The sequence below is a fragment of the Larimichthys crocea genome, chromosome VI (genome assembly GCF_000972845.2).
Source record: "Larimichthys crocea isolate SSNF chromosome VI, L_crocea_2.0, whole genome shotgun sequence".
NCBI classification, from domain to species: Eukaryota; Metazoa; Chordata; class Actinopteri; family Sciaenidae; genus Larimichthys; species Larimichthys crocea.
In genome coordinates this window covers 22166574-22190475 of record NC_040016.1, presented here as the reverse complement: position 1 = coordinate 22190475, position 23902 = coordinate 22166574, and the positions used below count along the sequence as shown (strand labels likewise).

Sequence of the window (23902 nt, the reverse complement as noted above, 5' to 3'; positions counted from 1 at the left end):
CTCTTGACTTGAAGATTTAAGTTGTTGGTCCTGACTTGAAGATCTTTGATCTCTTGATTTAAGTTGTAGGTCCTGACTTGGGACTTTACTTGAGACTTGTTAGTCGTGACGTGAGACTTTTTCCAAACCTCTGGATTTTCTTTTCTTACACTGCACAGCTGTATACTGAGCACAGGCCTACAGAGTAAACTCACGTCACCAGGTTTCATCTACTTTGGTTGTCTGCGAGTCTAAATCCATTTGATCCGTCTCTTCTGCTCCACGTTTGATTAAACCGGTGAAATCAATGCAGGGTCACAGCTTTCACCAGGTCGCTGTGTTTCATGGAAACAAACAGGTGGCCGCTTTTGGCTTTCGGGTCCTTATTTGTTTCACTAAGTGTTCACGTTGATGTTGCACAGATGTTTTGAGCAGTAGTTATTACGGCCATGCTCTTAAAAATGGAAATCATGACTTCTCAGATATTTGAATTTCTCCATCAGCACAGATTTCATGCTCCAGTGCAGATATCTGGATTGCGGAGAGAGAAAGAAGTTTGAACTCTGTGACTGAAGTTTGGAAATATTGCACAGCGAACACATCTGTGACTGACTGAAAGCTTCTATGGTTGAAGCTTTCAGAGCCATGAGGCTGTAATCTAATTTGGCTGTTTTGATGATTAGGATCTGCTTTGATGATGCTGTGAAGCTAATCGTCCCGTACAGTTTGTTACCACTCCTAGTTACCACGCGGAGAGCTTCATTGTCCCCTGTGGTCGGCATTATCTATTTTCACTTCTGTTGTATTTCATTTTAATTAGCTTTGATTGTTTTCTGTCTGAGAGGAAGCTGATTTGGCAGACGCAGAGACGCAGAGCAAAGACAAAGAGATGAGCTCTGAAATACAAAGTTTCACCAACTCTCGATGACTAATTCACTATAATTATGCTCAGACCGGCTTTATTTTACGTCACAGATATAATTTAGGACATGAAGCTGCTGTGAGCACGTTAATCACCAGAGAGAGGAGCTCATTCTGCCGCTTTGAAGGAGAAGATTCTGTTTTATATTGAGCGAGGCTTCACAGGGCGGAGAATAACACTTTACGGCCAAAAGTATGTGGAAACTGTAAGATTACACCCGCTTGTAAGAGTCGAACAGAACTATGGGCATTAATGTTTTTCTCAAACAGCCCCCACTCCTCTGGTTTCAGTCTTTCCATCAGACTTTGGAGCCTGGCTGCAAAGATTTGCTCCCATTCAGACATACGAACATTAGTGAGGCCCAGCGCTGATGTTGGGTGATAAAGGTCTGACTCACAGTCGGCATTAGACGGAAAAGTAAACCAGCTATAGAGTTTAAAAGACAGACAAAGTAAACCTGCAAATGGTGAAAATCAAAGAGCTTGAAACAAGAGACACATTCCTGAACCTTTATTAATTTCATGAATCCTTTTAGGGTGGAAGGAACCACCATAAAGACTGTGACAGCTTCAGTCAATGAAGAGACTTGTTTTCTTCACGGGCTCCGATCCCAGCTGAGCCCTGAGCTTTCACAACGTTTGTACATGAGCAGCACATTGTGGATCATTTGAGTGGACTCTTTAGCGCAGTAATCACAGTGGCTCTTTAAAAGTCCATTAATTACGCAGAAGAACTGGGATCGTTTGGCTCCGCTCGCTGTGGTTTACCTCAATCTGTGAGTTACATCTCGACCCTCGAGAGCGGCTCTGCCTTCAGGAAATGACTGCATGGCTACACCGCCAGTCCAACGTAATTCATTGTTTTTTAAAAGGACAATGGCCGGTGGGATTTGACCTCAGGCCAGCAGCCGTATATGTGCTTCCAGTTGTGGGATGAGGAACCCGTTTCATCACCTCATGTGCCAGAAGCTTTGGGTCCAGAACCCTTCGAGATCTGTGCTATAACCAAAACAAAAAGCTCCAGATGACGGTGGACTCGAGTTCAACCAGCGGATCTATTTCCCATGATGTAACGGCACATGGGAGTTTCATAGCCCTCAAACCAGCAGAGGATAGATGCCGTGATAATCCCAGTGACAAGAGACGGTCTGCAGTCGTTGTTGTCGGGGTACACCACCTGAACCGGCTCTGAGTCGCTGACAGACCTCGGGCTCTCCCGCCGCGTCGTAGCTGTGACTGTTTATCCGTCAGTCCACTTACAAAATGAATGATTTGTTCGGCGTCGAACCTCCCAGGACTTTGTTAGTGTCTGAGGAAAGCTTTGGCAGCAGAATGCTCAGAGAGATAACTGGATGAGCAGTGAGGTCATTATGTATATTATCCCTGCCAGATATTTATGCAATGCATGAAGAGGCAAAGCCTCTGACGACGATGTTGTCTATAGATTATTTGACCGTTGGGTGTTTTTCCGTAAAGGTCCTGGTTCCAGGGAATACGAACAATGCCTTCCTGGACAACCTGATCCCGGACACTCCCTATTCAGTCACCGTCTCGGCTCTGTACGCCGACGGAGAGGGAACGCCGGTGGCAGACAACGGCAGAACACGTAAGTACAACAGCAATCTCACATGCTGACACTGTATACATACAAATGAATGACTCACGCTGACCCTTGTTTACATCCACATTGAGTCACATGCATGGATGCATAACAGCTCGCTGGCCACACTGCAAGAGGTGATGATCTTCATCGGTGTAAACTTGGAGCTGCTGACCGGTTTCTCTAAATAAATGATGTCTTATGAGCAGCACTTAATGATTTAGTGGTGCTTCGGATTTACGATTTAGGTTTGGCGGCGGTCACAAAACAAATAAGTGCTGCGATGAACAAACAGGACCAGAGAGGTTTTTTTTTTTTTATTACTTAACAAATAAATAAGACGCGGAAGCCTCGCTCCGCCTGACACCCTGATGTACTTTTACACCAAATGAAGGCTGATGAAGTTTTATTTTGTAGGTTTGTAGGCTTCTTATGAACTCATAGAACTGGAGTTACCAGTAACTGTTGGTTTACTTCTGTTAAAGCCTCAAACCAGATAAATGTAGATGGTTTTTAGCATTTTTGATCAGTTCGGGTCTTTGCAATTGGCTGGTTTTGGAGGCAGGTGACATACGGTGGCAGCTTACATCACCAAACCCGAGGCCGAGCCAGAATCTGGTGGTTTAGTTACATTCTGAAAGAAAACTGCGGCTCAGTCCAAATGTTCGGACTTGACTAATTTTGCGAGAAGTCTGCGATCGTTTGCTGCGGTCCAAACTCATAATTCATCCAGTCCACAAGGGGCCTTTTATGCAGGCGTTCAGAGATCAGCTTGGCGTGCAGACTTTGCTGATTTAATGACCGTTTATTGCAGTATGGATGTAATGTTTTAGTTTTTCCAATTGCTGCATTGCTCCACAGGGCGGACATTTGGGTTCAGCCCTGGATACTAAGTTAAGTCAGAACTAGTCAAACACACAGCTGCGATCAGTTGATGGATTTGTGTCGTAATGTTCTGATGTGTTTCCGGTGCAGTGCCACGTACCGGTCCCAGGAACATGCGTGTGTTCGATGCCACCACCAGCACCCTGACCATCGGCTGGGACCACGCTGAAGGTCCCGTGAGGCAGTACAGGATCGCCTACGCTCCCATGACCGGAGACCCCATCACTGAGTTTGTAAGTACAGCACACGGTGACACCTCAAGGCTCATTTAAACGAGCTCACATTGAATTTCTTCCAGATTTTTGGTCCTACCGAGGTTGATTTCATCCACTTGACCCTCGATTAATTTCTGCTAATGACGCTTTTTGTTTTGGATAAACTCTTCCCGCTCTCGGCGTTCAGCGTACACCGCGACGTTCACTGCGAAATATGCAGTGAAGTCACATTTCAGGATTCCCTTGGCTCGTTCAGGTTATAAATCACCGATTAGTGAGACTAATTACAGGCTCTGTTAAACAAACAGTATAATTTGGGCCATAATAACGTTATTAATAGTCCTAAGTAATGAGTTGGAGCGGTGGTGAAGGGCGGAGGCGGCCCAGCTGTGCTCCCCCCTGTTCTTGTTAGTGAAGCACCTGTTCTGTATGAGTCAGCTCACTGCAGCGCAGGGACGGTGATGAAAGGATTTGTCCAGACCCGGACCGACGGGGGAACGTCGAATATTACAATTTAGCATCTGTGGCTAATGGAGAAGGTTTGTGTTTGTAGACCGACTCCGCGAGCCAGCCGAGCTGCAATTTTCTGCTTCGGGACAACCTGATTCCTGTTTATTAGAGATTACTCAATCCTGAAGGCCTGTGGGGAAATTCACCAGCTCAGCAGTCCAACAAGTCCAGACGTCTGAAGACGGAGGGACTGTTTCAGTTATTGTTATTTTCTTACATTAAAAAACAACAAACACCGAGAACCCGTGAAGGCGTCAAAATCAGATGTTTTTGGGTGATGTAGTCGAGTTAAAGGTCCAGTGTGTAAGATTTAAAGCGGATCACATGTTTTCATTAGTGTTTAATCACCTGAGAATCAGGTAACCCAGGATGGACAAACTAAACTAGGCTCTAGAGTGTTTGACATTGTGAGGCCATCGTGCTTAGAACAGGAGGGTGAGTGGATCCACAACTACACCTCTAGATGACACTATGATGATTAAAATCTCAAATTGTCGTGACCAAGAGTGTTTAAAGTGACCCCCGTGATATCGAGTCTCTATCAGACACCTGACAGCACTGAACCATCAGCCCTCTGACTCTGAGCTGTCTTCATCCTCAGACCGTCGTTCCCGGGAACAGAAACAACGCCATGCTGCAAAATCTGATCCCCGACACCCCGTACAACATCACCGTGGAGGCCATCTACGACGACGGACCAGGAGGGAACCTGAACGGGAATGGACGCACAGGTGAGGCCACCACAGAACAGGACTGCATGTAGATCATCGTGTTTTTTATTCAGTGCATAAAATAGGAGAAAATAGACAAATCTTCTACTACAGAGGAGGTCTGTGATTTCAGCTTTAATGGCACAATGATGTCTTCATTCTGTGTGCTGTAGTTAGGTGTCAAGCAAGGTTTAAAAATCAGATCAATTAGTGGGAAAAGTGAAACAAAACAGATCTCGAACATCTCAGCAGTCCACGTCTCCACTGTTAAACCATGTGATGAGTAAATCACAGAGCCAGCAGATCTCAAATAGTCCTTCAGTGGAGGTCCGGAGTCATGAGGAGGTGATTGAGCAACTCAAACGTGGTGATTTTGGCTTTGCTGCTGTGGAACATCAACGTTTCAGAGCCAGCTTTCAGACTTACACGATACCTGATACCTCACAGGAGAGCGCAGCGAGTAAAAGTGAAGCGTTCTGCCGCTGACGCAACATCTGAGTTCAACCCGCCGACAGCTCGCAGAGGCAGCGCGGCGAACATAAATACAGACGCCGTGCGTTCGTCAGCCGTGCCAACACGCGTTAACGTGACCCCGAGGTCTCACAGGAGCCAAACTCACTGCTGAGCTTTAGATATAACACAAACACGTTTTCAGGCGTCGGTCCAAGAACACATCAGCCGCCCGGCGCAAAGCTGAAACCTAAACACGTGAACCACATTTAATGAATGAACAGAGCGAAGGGGAGCGGATCACTGAGGAGGCAGAGATGTTCAAGTTAGGAGTTCAAGATATTGTCACGTATTTCACGATAAAGACGAAAAACAGTTTCATCTTAAAACAGCACGTTCACTTCGCTTCCAGTCACGTGAAATGGACACCCCCCCTCCCTCCTTCAGGTTGTTGTTGACACGTTGTCTCCTCTCTGTCGCAGTCGGCCTGTTGAGTCCGAGGAACCTCCGTGTCTCAGACGAGTGGTACACCAGGTTCAGAGTGGCCTGGGACGCGGTGCCGGCTCCCGTCCAGGGATACAGACTCATCTACTCCCCTGCAGGTGAGACCCGCCGGTTCATGAACGCTCCGTTATTAAAGATTAAAGGTTCTTTGGGTTTTTTACCCTTTGAGATGAAGTGTTGGAGAAAAGTGAGACAGAATTTGTCTCTTTCACAACTTGGAAACATCTTAAAGACAATAAAACACGTCTGTCATCACTACATGGGAAGTTTTTTGTTGAATGTCTTTGTGCTGCGTCCTCTCAGGCTCCACCACGGCACAGCCCGTTGACATCTTTGTGGGTGACGTGACCTCGTACACTCTGCACAACCTGCAGCCCGGAACCACCTACGACCTCAAAGTGTTGGCTCAGTACACCGGAGGCCCGAGCGCCCCGCTGCCCGGACAGGGAACAACACGTACGTACACTGGAGACTTGGACCTGACCTGCAGGACTTGAACGACTTGTCTTGGTCCTAAATGACGAACAGCTCAGCTTTCTGTTGTTTGTGGTAAAAAATCTTTTTGTCTCTTCTGATGTTTGATTTCTTTTTCGTCCTCAGTCTACCTGAACGTGACCAACATCGAGACTTACAACGTCGACCACGACAAGTTCTGCATCAAATGGTCTCCTCACAGGGCGGCCACGTCGTACCGCATCAAACTGCACCCCGTGGACCGTAAGTCTCCTCGACTTTATGGATTTATGCGCCGTCATAACTCTTTAACCCAGTTTGTGTCCAATCCATCAACACTAACAAGTCTGCGTTGAGAAAACTGAAACAAAATCAATGACATGGTTCCCAGGGGTCATTGAAGTCCTTGGAGGTTTGTGAATTGTAGTCCTTGCCCTTTGCCTGAAGACAGTAATTCACCTTGATCTATGTCTCAGTCTGTGACACGTTTGGTTCTTCAGTTTGAGGGAACTGGGCCTGGAAAGTCCTTGATGTTGATGTTTGATTCTGATTCACATACAAGGTTCTACAGTTTAAGCAGATCTTCAAGTTTGAGAAGCAGAAAACATTTTCACTCCATGAACGACCTGAACGGTTCTCAGATCAACACGTTTCATTTCGTCGCCTTTCACCTGCAGCAGCTTTCAGTTCATGCGTGCACCTGACGACGGCGGCGGCGGCGGTGTGGTCTGCTTTAACGCTCGGATCGCGATCGGAGGCGACTCGTTTGCGGCGATGCGTGTACAGCAGATGTCTGAAGGCGTTCCTCCAGATGAGGTCATCTCTGCGGCTGTAGATGTTCAGGCGGACCTCCTTCACGCTGTTCAGATGTCTAGACACAGACTGTTTATGTTTAGACCTCCTCCTCGTGATTATTACTCGAAGCAGGACGTGGGATTTGGCCGGTTTTGAAAGCGTCCGACCTCTCTGAGCTTTAATTGTGTCTCTGTCTGCTGACGATGACGTCCCTTTCAACTGAATCCCATCTGGTTCATATTGGCACGTGGACGCGGGTTAAAGAGCAGGAAAAAAAGCAGACAGGGAGCATCTCCATCTTTGAATATCTATATGGTAGTCATTAGGCGTTCGGTCGGTATGACAGGTTGCCAGAACAAATTCGGGGTCTGCTAGCGTGAGACAGATGGCCGATTAACCACTACCAGAGGATCCCAATGCGTCCCGGCGAGAGGCAGCAGACGGTGCACTCGAGTCAACAAATCAGTCAACTGTTTGTTCTCAAGTGGAAAGGCAAACAGCGGTCGGAGACGGTGGTGAGATGAGTAAGTGGAAAAAGCGTCTCCGCTGATATTTCCTCCACAGTTTAAAAGCCATGGAAACGTGGTTAGAAGACGAGGACTCTCCATCTCCAGCTGAAACGTCTCCCGTCTTCTGTCCTGATAAACCGAGGCTGCTGTTTTGGAGTCGGACAACGATCTGTATGAAGCGACTTGGATGGTTAATGTCGACATCTCAGAGCTGTCTCTGAAGGCTTTCCATCATCTGATGGAGTGATGAAATCCTTCAGGACTGTGAGGAGCGGCAGTCATCATCCGTGGCAGCTGTCTCTGCAATAAACACGTTGTGTTTGTTTGTGCTTCCTCCAAACGCTCAGTGTAAATAGGAAACCTTATTTTCAATATATCAGCATGTAGCCACACACACGCGTGTAAACATGTCATCGGTGGTTGACAGCGTGGAGAGCTTTCGTCCAATTTAAGCTGCATTAACTGACCTTTTATTTTCCTCTGTTGGCAACAAAACCTAAAATACAGCAGCACGCACAGAGCCTTTAATTCAAACATGGTTTCTCTGTGTGATGGAGCTTCGTGAAGGACAAAAAAAAGAATTCAGAGACAAATCACAAACTACCACAGGACGCACCAATCAGAGACCTGTAATTTTAATTAATTCAACCTTTATTTTAAAAGATCTTCTATGCACATAAAAAATATTTATCTCAAAAATGTGTTCACAAATTTGTTTAAAAGCTGATCAAACTAATAAGATGATATGACTTTGACACAGGTGTGTCTACTGTCACAATAAACACTGATGTGCCAGGACCCTCCCTACTCTGCCTCTGATTGGCTAGTACGTGCATATCACAACGAGCCAGCCATTGATTAAAAAAAAAGTAACTTCAGGTGATAAAAGAAGAGATTAAAAACTTGGAAACAAAGGATGGAAATAGTTTTTCCAGGTTGCAGATGAGAAAACCTTTGAGTGCGCTCTATGAGGACTCAGTGAGGTCATGTGAAGAGTAAAGTGAAATATAACTCAGCGTCTGTCACACCCAGACCAGAGAGAGAGAGCACAGGTCACAATGATGAGCATCAATATCTTCCACAGTAATAAATGTTGCTGAAGTTTGGATGTTTAAAACGTTCCCGTGATCCCAAAACTGACGTAAGGTTCCTTGAACGAGCGTCTTTCAACATCACAGAGGAAACCTGTGAAACGAATGTTTCGCATCGACTGTTGGGGGAAAAAAAACAGCAAAATGCTGTAAAATAAAAATCGTTTTTTTGTCTTTTGCGAAGCTGAATTACCGCCTGAAGTTGCCAACATTTAAGGCCAGCGGGCCCAGTTACTGGTTTTAAAAGCCAGAATGTAAGTACCTGGGGAAGTAATCTTTGAGTCATTGGTAATTATCATTAATGCTATCCTACCCCCACGGGATTTATGAATATCTCTGTTTTCGGCACTTATATTAATCTTTCAAGATGATTCAGAGCTCAAACTCTATATAAAAACCCGCTGGGTGTGGTTTACAAGGCTGGAACTACGAAACTGCAGCCATCCAGGACGAACTCTGGAGAAAGTGGCTCCAGTGACAGTCCATGAGTCAGTGTTTCCCCCTTTGAACGTAATCGATCCAACTGATGAGTCCCATGAACATGTTGTAGAACAATAAGTGACCCGCTAAAGGGTCTTTTGTTTGATTTTGAGCCCCGTGGCTCGAGCAAGCTGCGGTTGGTTTGGTCTTTTAATTTGATACCAAAGCAACAATTTTATCAGAAGTACTGAAGATGGAGAACCTGTTTACCCCCAGTCTGACTGTTCATCTGTGACTGATGGTGCAATAACCACATCTCCTTCTTCTGCAGCCTCCAGTAAAGGTCAACATGAGATCACCATCCCCGCCGGTGTACCTCAGTACTGCTTCACCGGACTTTCTCCTGATGCGCTGTACACCGCCACCGTCTTTGTGCAGACCCCGAATCTGGAAGGTCCAGGAGTCAGCACCAATGAGACGACATGTAAGTGTTGCATTGAATCTTCTCAAACTGAAGGGGAACTCTTCAGATTGGAAGTTGTATCGACTGAGCTTATTGGACAATTTCAGAGTTTTGCAGTATCTCTCATAGCACTCAACAGGCACCATCTTTGGGTCTAGTACTCAGATCTACAATCCATAATGAGCCTGAGTACTAAATTAAAATGAAATAAGAGATGTTGCCGTATGTCCTGTTTAAATTCAGTAAGAACACTGTCTGAAACGACGAGGTAGAGCGGTGTGCTTGTTGTTTAACTGGATAAAAAATGAATCAGAATCAAACCGGACATGTTTGAGAAATTATCCAACACGTCAATAAATGTTGTAAAAGTTTCAGATGCTGCCAGACGGCAGTGACATGTTTATGTTCTGTTTGTTTTATTGGACGTAAACCAGCAGGCCTGGCACCTCCAGTTCACGACATAAAAACACCATAACAAGCTCCATCTTTCCACCACGCCCGGTCCAAGTGTGACCTGTCTGAATGTGTCTGAGATATGAAGCGTGATTCAGGGTTACATCACCGGAGCGCAGGACTCGTCCAAAACAATGACTTCATCCAACGACATGTTTACTGTTGTTCTGTATTTATTACGACTGTGTTGATTGGAATTTTTAACTTGTTTGTGTTCGTCGTAGTGGTGAAGCCAACTCCTGTTCCAACGCTCCCACCGACCCCGACGCCTCCACCCACCATCCCCCCGGCATGGGCAGGTAAGAGTTTCATCACACGTGTAGTTCTTCGCTGTCAATTCAAGATCTGCTGAGGTTGTAGTTTGTGTCTTTGGGTTTTTCTTTGATGGTACAACAGATTTGGTTTCATGATGGCACCTCCAGCCCTCAAATCATCGTGAGCAGTAAGGTCATCGTACGTTGAACCTTGTTTTGCCGACTAGACAAACGTCCACTGCACCGCTGAGGAACCACACGAGGTTTCAGCTTGGAAAGAATTCACTCGCTTTAATTAGCACCCAGCAGCTAACTTGCGTTGGTACATGTAGACTCTGCCGGCACGCTTCTGCAAGCAGAACGTCTGACTGAGGGATTTATTGCTCCAACCGTCAACACTTGATTAGACATGACGACATTTTGTTATGCAAATTTGTGCTTTTGACCGAAGGCACAACATCAAGCTCAGAGCTGTTGTGAGTGTCTATGTTTGAGCGATCAGTGTTTCTGTTTTATAAACTTCATCTGAAGTTAAATAAAGTGTAGAACTGGTCATTAAAACGTCCTTCCAGAACATCCAGGCCGAACAGAACCCAGAACCCAAAAAGCTCTTTGACATGGATGAACCGAGCACTGAATGGATCGAGTGTCTTCATTCAAGCTCGGCTCTGATTGGAAACTCCTCAATGCAGCGTTTTGGCCGAGGCGACCGTTTGAACGCTGACTCCTTCTGGATCCGGCTCGTGCCAGCGGTGGATTAATAGCCGCCACATGTGCTGTTTGGCCCTGTGGGGCGTGTGAAGCGAGGGGGGGTGGGGGACGTGACTGTTGAGAACCAACAACCTAGGTGTTGAAAAAGGAAAGTTGACCGGTCCAGAGAATCTGTTTGTGCCGCTTGGTTTTGTGTAAAAGTTGTTAATGAATGTGAGCAGGCGAAGATGGAGAGGATTTCAAAGTGCTCTGCGCCACATGAGGCAAAGATTATTCAAAGCTTTGTGCCCAATTCGTTTTCATCTGAGAGGAACCGATTAACGAGAGCTCACTTTCAAACCTTCTGCTCACCAAATGTTGCTTGTTTTTGTTTTGCCAGTATTTTTTTTGTATCGGTGGAACCCATAATTACGATACGTGGCCTCATCATCGTTATGTTGAGTTGCACGCTTTCAGCTGACTTTGTTTTTACGCGTTCCAGCTCACAAACGATAATCACGCCGTGTGTTGATGCCATTTTCTCTGCTGGTGTTTGCGACGCTGCCCTGAGGTCTGGCCGGTGGTCGCTCCGTGCTGACTTGTCGTTTTTTCTTGCCTCAGTTTGCAAAGGTGCCAAAGCAGATGTGGTGTTCCTCATCGACGGATCCTGGAGCATCGGCGAAGAGAGCTTCACCAAAGTCGTGCACTTTGTCTCCGGCATGATCGGCGCCTTCGATATCGTGGGACCGTCGGGGATGCAGGTTTGTATTTGAGACGCTCTGACATCATGCTGTAAAATGTTTTCTTCATGCTTCAGGAGGTACAGTAATGAAGCTCATTGGATATGAGGCTCATTAAAGTCAGAGACAATAAAATGATTACATCGAGTTTAATCAGAAACATTCGACTGACGAGAAATAGAGGAGCAGCAGGTTGAAGAAAGATGGAAGCTCAGAATCAACAACAAAAGACGTTACTGATTTCTGACTTTCCAAACAGGTGTCATTCGTGCAGTACAGCGATGACGCAAAGACAGAGTTCAGGCTGAACGCTTATCAGGACAAAGGCATCGCCATGTCTGCGCTTCATCTCATCCGCTACAGAGGAGGAAACACCAAGACAGGTTCGAACGCACGCCACGTGACACGGCGACAAAGATACCCAGACGGTCGGTTAAATGTTTGTCTGACCCGGTTTGTTGTGTTGAGCAGGAGTGGCTCTGAAACACACGTACGAGAAGGCCTTTTCTATCGAGAATGGAATGAGGAGAAACGTCCCCAAGGTGGTCGTCGCAATCACTGACGGACGCTCTCAGGACGAGGTGAAGAAGAGCGCCGCCAAGCTGCAGCATGCAGGTAACGTGTTGACAAGATCCATGCTCTATCACCAGAATGTTCTCCAGTATCTTAGTCCACATGATCTGCTTCTTTATGACCGCTTGATGCATTTCTGCGTCCCGTCTTCAGGTTACAGCGTCTTCTCCATCGGTGTCGCCGACGTGGATTTCGTCGAGTTGCAGGAGATCGGCAGCAAACCCAGCGAGAGGCACGTCTTCGTTGTGGACGACTTTGACGCTTTCGACACCATCAAAGAAAACTTGATTACCTTCATCTGTGAAACCGCCACGTCAAGTAAGTTCGCACAGTATCCTCTGCAGCTAAACAGTCAGGAAGGTATTGAAGGTTGTGTTCAAAAAGTCATAAATGTTCATCTCTCTTGTTCCACAGCGTGTCCCCTGATCTTCCTGAATGGATTCACTTCACCTGGTACGTGCAAACAATCCTCAGCAGCAACAACCATCGTCACTTCTGTCGAATTCTTCCAAATTTGTCCTGAATTCCTGTTCGTTCTGTCTGTCGTGTTTCAGGCTTCAGGATGCTCGAGGCGTTCAACCTGACAGAGAAGACCTACAGTTACGTTAAAGGCGTCTCCATGGAGACGGGCTCCTTCAACAGCTACACCGCATACAGACTGCACAAGAACGCCTACCTGACCCAGCCCACGACGTGAGTCTTTACGTGATTAAACTTTGATTGGTTTTTGTCTGGACGATCTTTTCCCTGTTGAGTTGTCGATTTGACTTGAATGTCCTGGATGGAAAAGCTGCAGAAATGATCTCATAGTGACTTAAAACTCTTTTGCAACTGACAGACTGGTGGTTCTTTGACTCAGACTTGCAGTAAAAGGCAATATGTTCATATTTTATGAAGTTCTTGATAGTAGAAATTAGCATTGCACGACTTTAGATGGTCAACATCTATAAAGAACCCATCCCACATTCAAGGGTCTCTTTAATCCATGTTTCAATAAAGACTAAGACTAAGGTGTTGATTGCTGCTTTTGTTGCCCAGAAGAGAAGATGAAGACAAAGTAAATATCACGTTTCAGTGTTTAGAAAAGAAAGAAAATCACCGTCTAGTGGAACAGTGGCTTGCCTGAAAATATAGTTTCCATTAGTAAGACGAAAGTTTGCTGTTAAAGACCAGAGAAGCTGTTCTCCAACCCCAGCTCGACCAACGTTTACACAAAGGAGGTTTTGGGTGTTTGTGATGCTCGTGAGAAGACACCGTTTGACTGATCCACTGATTGTGTAGCATGATACTGATGCACAAGTCATCATCATCATCGTGAGGCAAAACCAGGTTTTCAGTCACCAAGCAACGATGCTTTCACAACAAACCGCTTCAACGCCAAACATATTTTGTCCTTCACGTCCAAGAAGTTCGAAGACCCTCGAAACTCTGCAGGGACAGAATCCACTGCTGAGTTGAAGCAGCTTTTTTCTCTCGGTGACGCTGCAGATTTATCGTCACTGTTTATCCTCTGAACGCTTCCAGCATGCAGCGTCCTGCACAGCTGCGTCCAGACCGACTGAGCTCATTCTTCTGCACTAACTGGGTCATGGCCGACGCTCTGTTCTGCATGCCTTTTTTTTTTTAAAGGCCCCTCAAAACAAGCCTCCATCAGGCCACTGAGTACAAACCCCACCGCAAAACTAGACTGTTAATACTGGCCACCACCCAACGCAGACGTCCTGTATCCAGAAAATCACATGCAAACAGCAAAGTGGTGGAAAACAGCTTGAGTCCTGACTGTTTACCAAGTTTGACTTTCCAAAATGTGTAGTGACATCAGAGAGACAAATGAGAAACATCCTGCGCTGATATAAAACCCAGCCGGCGGTGGAAAAATGATTAAAATCCTTCTTCTCGTGTTGAAGCAGCAACACCACCATGAAAGAACACTTTATTACAAGTAAATGTGAAACAGTCTCAGCAGCTACAATGTGCTTCAGTCTGAGAGGAACTCCATCACCGGCGTATCATGTCGGCAATAAGGGTATAGTTGGATCTGTGGCATGAACACGACTAGAGGAAATTAAGTTAGAAGTTCAACATGGAGTCTGTTTCGTCTGGTGTCAACGGATCAGGCGGTAAACTTGTTGTGTTTCTACAGTTTGGGAAGATACTTTGGGCAAAATACTTTATTTCTAGTCCAGGTGGGACACCAATCTCTCCGTCCCACCACAACAAACCACTCCAGCCAACCAAAAGGTCCAAGTCCTTCAATAAAATGCTATTTTTGACGTGTCCACTGGATAAAGAAGGAAGTATGAAGTACTTTATTATTGTTTAGTTCAAATTATGTGATTAGAAGGTTTGTGATGATGATTGTGTGTAAACTATAATGCAGATTTAATGACGGCAGACTGACTGAATGTGGAAAATCTGACACATATCAGACCTCTGCGGTGCTTCCTGTCCTGGAAATCGGTGGTTCGTTAATCAAGTTAGTTCAGAATGTTCTTCTAAAAGGAAGGGAACAATTTGGAGGTTGTTATAAAACGGTTTTACTGGTGCAGAACTTCAAATCAGCCCAGATGAATCATACCGATCTAATTCAACCTGATTAAACACTGTGGGGTTGAAGACTCTCCAAGACCTTCCAGAAGTGTTCAGATGGGTTGAAACCCACTGACTCTGAAGGTCATGATGTATTAGTTCATGTCTCATGTAGAAGCATCTGTATCTGGGAGCTCTGAACCAGTCTGTGGACCCTCATCGTTCACTGTTTTCAGGTGATCCATGGTCTGTGCTTGTACTCTAGTCGGGATGAGAACGACCAATAAACCTCCAACATGTCGACGGTAAATCTAACATGTCGTCTCTTGTTGTCTCGTGAACAGAGAGATCCACCCTGATGGCCTTCCCCACGCCTACACCATCATCATGATGTTCCGCCTCCTGCCCGACTCGCCCACCAACGCCTTCGACATCTGGCAGGTGTCAACCAAAGACCACAAGCCGGAGACCGGCGTCACTCTCGACCGTAAGTATCCTCTGTTCTTATCCCGTGTTGTGTGTGCTGTCAGAGGAGGGCATGGTAATGTGTGAGGGGATGAGGAGCAGCTGTGCCTCGTTGTGTTGTATCTGTTCATGAAGGGAGCTGAGTGGGGTGTAATGAGCCGGCTGTGCCCTCCAGGCCGCTTCGGTCTCGGTTGATAACCGAGCTGACTGCTTTTACCGCAAGAATCTCGTGTCTTCGAGAGCTCAGCTGGCTCTCGTAAAGCCTCAATTTTCGGTCTGTCAGCAGGACTCTGCTGGGCTTCAGTAGAAATCCTCCAGTGACGATCTGGTTCTTGGATAATGATCTTTGGACGGCAGCGAGGTTCAGACGCTCCGTGGGGAGAAACAACGTCTGGATTATTAAAGAAATAGTTTGACGTTTGGGGAAATATGCTGATTTCCTTTCTGGCCGAGAGCTGGATGAGAAGACTGATGGAGCCAAAGTTAACTTAGCTGTTTCCTGCTGGTAGCCGACTTTGTGCTAAGCTAAACTTAGTCTTCCATCGAACTCCCCACCAGAAGAACTAAACAGCATATTTATTGGTAAACAAGTATTTGATTAAATTATATTAGTAAAAATAGTTAATATCACTGACTAGTCCAGCAGCAGTCAACCCAGCTCGGCGTCTTTCTTTCAGCCTTTTATTTCACCAAGCTCTCACCAACCACTAAAAGTCAGCCCCAGATTGCCTAGCTCCTGTTCTGGCACGACACTGGCTCCACTTCCCATCAGCCTGTAAACCTCCTCCTCTTCTTCCCGGTGGTCCAAACCTCCTGTGCTACAAACACTAACACTCCCCTGGTGCTCTGAGCTCACAGTCCAGCTAACAAACTGCAGCTACATGATTTAAAATCTGTTTGTCAGAGAAAAGTTACATAATGTCACTTTTAAAGGTGGAAATTAATAAACTGAGGAAGTTTCATGGTGATATCTGCCCTTAAAATGACGTTTAAAATCTTTAGATGGAGATAGATCTTCTAAATCTGAGGAGCTTTGACAAACTGAGGAGTGTAGGGTTCAGAGTTTCTTTAGCTTGATTCATAGACTAAGGACTAAAAGTTAGAAGATCTCAGTTTCTGCTTCTTCAGTTTCTTTTTTTAATCAGATCATCACCAAACTAAACTTCAACAGAAGCCTTTTAAATGTAGAGTTTTATTTCCGGGAACTTTCTAACTCACAGCTGAAGAAAATGAGTCGCACAAAGAAATCCTTACAAAGCAGAAAACTCCCCAAACGTCCTGTCCATCAGCAGCTGCAGTTTGTTCCTCTCATGTAAGCACCACTCCATCATATCCGAGTCACAGCCAGAAGCCAGAAGCCAGCAGCGTTTGAAGTGTTTCTGTGAATAATCCAGAAAACTTTAAAGTTGACCTCAGTATTCTTTCTCTCTCCTCAGCCGCCAGCCAATCTCTGTCCTTCTACAACAAAGACGAGCGCGGTGAGATCCAGAGAGTCAAGTTCGACACAGATCAAGTGAAGAAGATCTTCCACGGAAGCTTCCACAAGGTAAACACTCGAGTGACGTCGTGCATCGTGCAGAAAAGATGCTCAGAGCAGCGTGAGCGACTGTCCAGACGGGTCTCATCATATTTAAGTTGAACAGAACAAAGCTGGACGTCCAACGTGTCTTTAATGGTTGAATTTTAAAACGTTTTCTGAGTTCTGAGGCGTGACCGGGCGTGACACATCAATCGAATCGCTCCTCTTTGTTCTCGCTGGACGTACCGAGGTCATAGCGATAACCGTGCGTGCCTCACATTCCAAATGTGTTGTACATTACAGTGGGAGCACCTGAAATGCACCTTCAGACGTGTTCCTGTAAAGGTATGAGCGCTCAGACCAGCAGATGGTCGTCTGCAGGCCATAAAGCGTTCGCTGATTACAGAGTTCAGAGTCTGACGGGGCTGATGGAGGCGTCTGCATCTTCTGGATGATCAATAGATCCATGTTGAAAAGGTTTGGTGGAGTTATTAACGACAATTCTGCTGATTTATGATGTGAGCTTGAGTTAAGAGAGTCTCGAGTGAAACTTAAATCCAAACTTTGGAAAACAAAGCTGACAATGAAGTTGATTTTGAAGACGCTGCAAGTCTCCCCCTGACCTTTATGATAATATTTCATCCATTCTACTATAAAAAAAAAGATTTTTAGTCCTTTTCAGAAGATGAAACTTGTTTATTTGATGGTCAGACCATCGGGACTTAGAAAATTTCAAGGATTTCTTACAATGCTGGAAACTTTGGAGGCAGAGCCACCATAACTTCAGGTTTCTAGTTTTAATAACTTCATAACTTTTTCATCGTCCCAGTTGTCTGTGAGTGTCGGATAATCAGGTTCATTGTATCTATCAGTCTGACTTTGCCGTCTTTGTCCGGTGTGTTGTGATTAGTCGGTAAAAGAATCAGAATCTGCAGCTTTCAGCCACCTCTCATGGCCTTCATCAGCAGATGGAGTTTTGTTGCTACCAAATGACCTCAGACTATCTGCTGATGAAAGCAGTGAGATGTGGCTGAAAGCCTCTTACTCTTACTCTGTAAGTGATGAGAACTGTTTGTCTGAACCGTCGTGTTTGGAACCGACTGGATCTGTGAACGTAGAATCGACCGTTTGGTTCTTCGCCTTTTATTCGAGCTCACTTCAGCTCAGTTTTACGACACAGCAGAAACACAAACTGTGGCTGGTGCAGCAGCTATAAAACATCTTTTCTTTTTCCCTCTGCATAAACTTTGCTTTGGCCCGATGACAGACGCTGCAGTGGAGGTCAGAGCTGTTGGTGCTGGTGGTGACACTCATTCACAGGACGTAGTCCTGAGTCCTGCAGTGACTTTCACGAGGATCCGTGAGCTGCTCCTTCTGAGAGGCGGAGAGCATTAAAAATGCTGCAGCAGTCGCTGCTGGGACGCTCGCCTGGAAAATATTGGGTCACTGCTATTAAACAATTACATCAGAGCGGCTGAGGAGCGCCAGCAGGGAGGCGGCGCTTCTCCCTCCACCTCCATCCGTCTCTCTGCAGTTTCCCCTCTCAGGAGGAGTTTCGGATGGCAGGCGCTCGGTCTTGCCTCTGGTAGCCGACCGCAGGGGAATTCTTGCTGCTCTGTGGTTTTTTTACCTCCCAGCATGCCTCTGCACACGGCGTCTGCTGCAGGGCGGGCCAGACGCCGGCTTCTAAAGGTCCGCTGGTTTAGATTACCTGCAGTGACAGCTGATAATGCTGCTCCTCTGGGCACTTTAAGCAGTAATTTAGTTTTGACACTAAACGCCGTTTTCTTCTCGTCCCTCGGGCGGTGGAATGTGAAGACGGACGTCTCTTTAGCTCAGAGTTTGTGGGATTAAATTCATCCACTCAGCTCCAGCTCCAGCTCCAGGGCTCGGTGAGAAAGAGAAAGTGATGCTGATCCCTCGGGGTGAAATTCTTCCTCCCCCCTCCACAGAGGTCAGAGGTCAGAGTTGGCCATAAAGCTGGAAGCTTGCAGGAGCTGCTGCAGGGTGGACACATGCACGTCATGAACGTTCAACCTTTTACTCGGAATAGTTTTTTTCCTGCAGCGCTCATGAAAATAATAAAGATTTAAAAGCCTGTCAGGTCTCGGGGGCGGGCGAGCCGTCACAGCTGACTGGGATGTTCTGAACTCGCAGAGATGATTTAGAAAGTCGTCTCAAGCCTGACCTGATGTTTGGCTCCTTACTGTGAGATAAAGCATGTCAGGGTCCGCCACATCACCACGTCTAATCCCTCCATTTCCCCTCGCTGCATTTTACCCACTAGATAACTCTGAAATCCTCCCACAGATGAGTTTAACAGCAGATCAGTCTGACACACTGATCTGCTGTGGATACCTGAAAGGCTTTCTGAGCGTCTCTGTGATCCGGTGGGACCAAACAGGGATTAGAACACAGATCCTCACTGCGAGCTCTGCGTTCACCATCAGACATCGGAGGACGATCTGCGCCAACTGCAGAGAAATAGATTAACAGTCCTGCCAGTAACTGTTCTCTGTGCAGAGCGAGAAACAACAGAAAAACAAAGGAGATGCTCTGACTAATGGGAACATCTGGGAGACGTTTAAACAAGAGCGAGCCTGAGGAGGCATCTGGACGTTCAGATGATTCCACAGGTACTCGTTTGTCAAATAATCTGAGCTAATCAACTTCATAGTTGATTGGTGTGGTGTCAGCAGTATTGTGGACGTTGTGCTGGACCGTTGTGGTTCAGAGTGAGCTGAGCCAGAAGGGAAAGCCCGTCACATTCCAACCCTCATCGATGGTCATGGTTTCTTCTGTAGGGTGAGAAAAATCCCGGAGGAGTTTGGCGTGGAGCCACTGCTCCTTCGTAATGAAGGATCCAGCTGAGGTGGATCAGGCATCTGACCAGGACCTGCCTGGGCACATTTATCTGTGAGGAGACCCCGGGTCAGACCCAGAAGCAAAACTGGAGAGACCTCACAGCCCATCTGGTGTGGGAATGCCAGAAGAAGCAAATGAAGCTCTTTGGTCCAGAGCCCGGTTTCTGACCTGAAGGAGATCTTGCATAGTTTTAGCTTTAGCTTCAGGTTGTCCTACTGACCCCGAGGTCAAAGACGACTTTCCATCTGCAGCGAGGAGGAGCGTGTGCGACACATTTCATCTTTACTTGTACAAACATCCTCTTAGAACAGCCTGTAACCCAAACAGAGCGTCCAGACATGACTGAGGAGCCGGCAGGTGTTATTTCTGGACTGTTCTCATCCCACGAAAAGACCGAAGCTGAACATGAACACTGAACTATGTTTTTAAATGCTTCTGGTTGACAGTGGATGACACAGAGGAGGCAGATAAATCAGCCTCTGATGCACAAATCACTGAAATCACTTCATTGTTGGTTTTGGTCTTTTCATTTAAAAAATCAACACAGCTGTCGTCTGTAGACCGGCTCTTACCTAAACGTAAAAGTTTAAATTTGGAGGCTGTAAAGATTTCCAAAAGTTTGAGAAATGAATGGAGTTTTATTTGAACAGGTCTCGTGCCAGTAATAGCTGATGTTATGAAAGAGGGAGGCCCACATCTGACCGATACATCAATCTGTGTTTCACAGGAACAATGTTATCAGTTTCCTGTAAATCTCTGAGGTTTTTCCAGCCTGACAAGAATAAAAAACTCGGAGTGAAACAGTTTCTTTGGCCTGAGGCTGATCTCATTTAAACACTGGCAGATTCAGTTTCACCGTATCACTGTTGAAACTTGAACCTCACATCTCGTTCTGAGAGCTCGCCGTCAGATAAACGGCTGAAATCTGAAGCGTGCTTCCCACCCTGAGGTCTTTGTTGGACGTGTCAGTGTTTCCGTCTGCTCTCTGTGGTCACTCCGACATGCCTCTGGATCTCCGTGGACGCTGACTGCGACCACAACCAGCGAGCGGCGTTTTCCCTGCTCGCAGCTGGACTCGCTCTGCCTCAGAGGGGCCAACCTCGAGGAGGAGTTGTTGTAAAGACAGCGCTCATGGCTTACCGCAAAATGACATCATGAGATGTGGCGAGGGAGTTCTGAGTAAGGAGAAATGCTCTGTGGTACTGTGTGTGACTGAGACGGATCCGCTGCTGCCTCTGTTATTTTTACAGTTAAAGGGTTGAAGTGGAGGAATGTGGCTGAGTGGGATGTCGGATGATGAGTGGCTGGAACTGTTTGCTCAGAGCTGATGGTATGTGGAGACGCTCAGCCCTGATGCTGACCCCACCGAGTCCACCGTACATGTTCCGTACATGAACTAACTGAGATAAGTGAACTTTAATGTTCAGACGCTGGAAGACGATTTGTACACCTCAACCCAGACAGATAATAAACTACAGGTTCCACCTCAGTCCTGTTTTTATCCAGTTCAAAGTCTGCGAACGTCACTCGACACGTTTCGCCTCGTTGCGTCCTCTTCTTCTGGTTTTTCCGGTTGGAGAATTGGCGCCATGACTCGAAATTCAGTTGAAGTTTGCGACACAGTTGGATGAATGTTCACCATGAAATGGATCGGTTCTGTCAGGGCCCCGGTACAATCTGGTGCACTGATTGGTGCAGCTTTATCCTCAGACTGCCACTGTCGTCAGGAAGTCGTTTAAATAATTGCACAGATTTTATTACACGCGACAAAACTCGATAAACAAGACATCTTATTTACGATAAACTCACTGTGACACATTCAGAAATGCATATTATATAATACTATAATAATCTTCTCTAGACGAACACATGGCACAGACATTGGGTTCAGTATTTTACCCAAGGACACTTCACCTGGACTCGTTACCACCTGAGCCACATGTTCTGTTCCTGAACATCTGTTCAGACGTTTCATTTCATAAGGAACCAGAGGAAACAAAGACAGGATGCAGAAGCATGCAATTAAGCTCATCAAGTGTAATTACGTGAAGCCTCTTTTTTTGCCTCAGCTGTTCTGTGGACAGCGTCGACGCTCGTCCACCACCTGTAACCTGAACGGTGTTTTGTTGTGTGCGTGTCCTCGGGTCAGGATGTGATGAACTGAGAACCGAACAGATGTCGATGCTTCAGAAAGCTCGTTAAAGCGCCTAAAAGTCAGTCCCACATTTACTCTTGTCCGGCGGCTTCTTGCTCGCTCACTCTCTCCTTTTCTCTTCTTAGCTTCCTCCGTCAGCGTCCTCTTCACTCTCTTCTCCTCTGCCATCATGTCCGTAGAAGCTGCTGAGCCTGGTTACCTCCTCTTCTTCTTCCTGGTCGTCCATAACGCCTGTTGGTACAAACACTCAGTTCGTCAGCTTGGCGGTGAGCTCAGAGCGACGGGTACCCGTCGCTCTGAGCTCACCGCCAAGCTGACGGACTGAGCTAACAGCAGCTACAGCTGTCAGCAGTTTACTTCACTGTCCATCATAAACTCTGTAAATCACAGAGAGTTGAGGCGGAGCAGCCGGAGGACATCAGAGGGAAAACCAGAAAACATTTCCTCCATAAAATATGATCCAGTTTCACCAGAATCAGTGAAATAGTTGCTGCTGTGTGACTTAGTGCCGTAAAGCGTTACGGACTTCTCCCGACCCGGAGCCCAAAGTTACAAAGTGTGAGAACAGACAGAGACACCGTTCACCTGATCACAGGTCAGTTAGTTTATGGGAGGAAAGATTTAAGACACGTGTTCTACAGATTTTCAATCGGTGACATCACTGATCATCAGTCCTCGGTATCAGCAGATATCCTGAGTTTGTTTTGGATGGAGGACAAAAAATATGTCCTAATGTTTCTTCCCTTCCTGGTTTTGGTATGAAGTCACCTCTTTAAACGTTTTCCGTGCACAACAACACGGACGTGGATCGAGTGATGTTTCCGGAGCCAAAGCGCCGCGTGAGCTTCTATACGATCCAAACTTTGATTTGCTTCCCTGCAGCAGCAGCAGAAGCAGCAGCAGCGTCGTGGCTCTGATGGAGCACCTCTTTCTTCTGAATGAACAGAAAGAAGCTGCTTTTTGCTCTCTGACATTCCTGCAGAGTTTTAAAGAAACAGAACTACAGCGGAGACGATGGAGCACGTCCACCCCGAGCACAGTCAGCATAACCTAATAATTTGCAGGCCATCAGGATAGAAACCAGACACACGACTTGGTCTCAGAACAAAGAATGTGCCAATAAAAATCTCTTCTCCTTTTTGTGCTTTTTCTTTCTCCCTCTGCGAAGCTCCATATCCTGGTTTCATCCACCAGCGTCAAACTGAACATCGACTGCCAAGAAGTGGCTGAGAAGGAGATCAAGGCCGCTGGAAACACATCCAGCGACGGCTACCAGGTCCTGGGCAAGATGTCCAAGTCCATCGGCTCCAAAGGAGAATCAGCAACTGTGAGTCAACTCTGATGAACGAAAGGGGCGGAAAGCAAAGACTCAGCTTTGACTTTAGCAGGATTTCAATGTGTTTTATTGTAATTATCAGTATCTGAACATGGTGGCGCCCCCATGAGGATTGTGTTTAAAATGATCAGATGTGATGACGAGAAACCAGATTTCAGTAGCTCGAATATGATTCATAAAAATGATGTTAACGCCCCCTTTTCATTTAATTTATCACGGCCTCAAGAGAGATAATCTCTCTTTTAGATTCTTAGATTTATTTAGAGGCTTAATGTCTCAGAGCATGTGCAGACAAACACTACAGAGAGTACTAACAGTGGTCGCATGGAGCTGATAGTGTGGCTGTCAGTGCACAGCGTCCTCTGTTGGATCCTCTAAACTCTGGAGGATCGATCGGTGAAGATACAGTTAATAAGACGTCGTCACATCACATGAGTCAGAGAGGATCGTCTGAACTGAAACCAGGTCCAGACGAACACGGAGAACAACACGTGTGGTCTGTAGCAGAGAGATGACCAAACTAAACAACTCCCGAGTGTTTTCTATCAACTGTAATGAAGAATAATGTTAAAAACATTGCTGGGTTGTCTCTCAGCCATTAGCTTGTTGTGAAAGCCTCATGGGAAATGAAGTTCAGGTGTTTGTAAATCACCGTCCTGTCGAGATTTATCTCAGAATATGAAGAAACACTTTAACGAGTCCTTGAGGTTCAGATGCCAACCGAAGTATCTGCAGCGATAGCCACATCTGAAGGTATCTGGAGGGTTTAGGATGGTGGATCTTCTTTGAGACGTACTCTGCCGTACCGTACTGTACGT

General features: G+C 46.2%; 1 protein-coding gene across 16 annotated transcripts in view; it reads left to right on the top strand.

Moving 5' to 3' along the window:
• col12a1b (collagen, type XII, alpha 1b) overlaps positions 1 to 23902 on the top strand; it is a 120590-nt gene that overhangs the window by 80617 nt on the left and 16071 nt on the right. For all 16 annotated transcript variants that reach the window (XM_027279113.1, XM_027279111.1, XM_027279116.1 and 13 more), the window contains 17 exons: positions 2377 to 2506; positions 3476 to 3618; positions 4712 to 4841; positions 5753 to 5872; positions 6078 to 6230; positions 6375 to 6491; positions 9374 to 9526; positions 10183 to 10257; positions 11524 to 11663; positions 11902 to 12025; positions 12114 to 12257; positions 12369 to 12533; positions 12630 to 12668; positions 12770 to 12908; positions 15089 to 15231; positions 16646 to 16755; positions 22917 to 23075. In XM_027279113.1, coding sequence (XP_027134914.1) covers positions 2377 to 2506; positions 3476 to 3618; positions 4712 to 4841; positions 5753 to 5872; positions 6078 to 6230; positions 6375 to 6491; positions 9374 to 9526; positions 10183 to 10257; positions 11524 to 11663; positions 11902 to 12025; positions 12114 to 12257; positions 12369 to 12533; positions 12630 to 12668; positions 12770 to 12908; positions 15089 to 15231; positions 16646 to 16755; positions 22917 to 23075 — 2184 coding nt within the window. The remainder of the gene's footprint in view (positions 1 to 2376; positions 2507 to 3475; positions 3619 to 4711; positions 4842 to 5752; positions 5873 to 6077; positions 6231 to 6374; positions 6492 to 9373; positions 9527 to 10182; positions 10258 to 11523; positions 11664 to 11901; positions 12026 to 12113; positions 12258 to 12368; positions 12534 to 12629; positions 12669 to 12769; positions 12909 to 15088; positions 15232 to 16645; positions 16756 to 22916; positions 23076 to 23902) is intronic.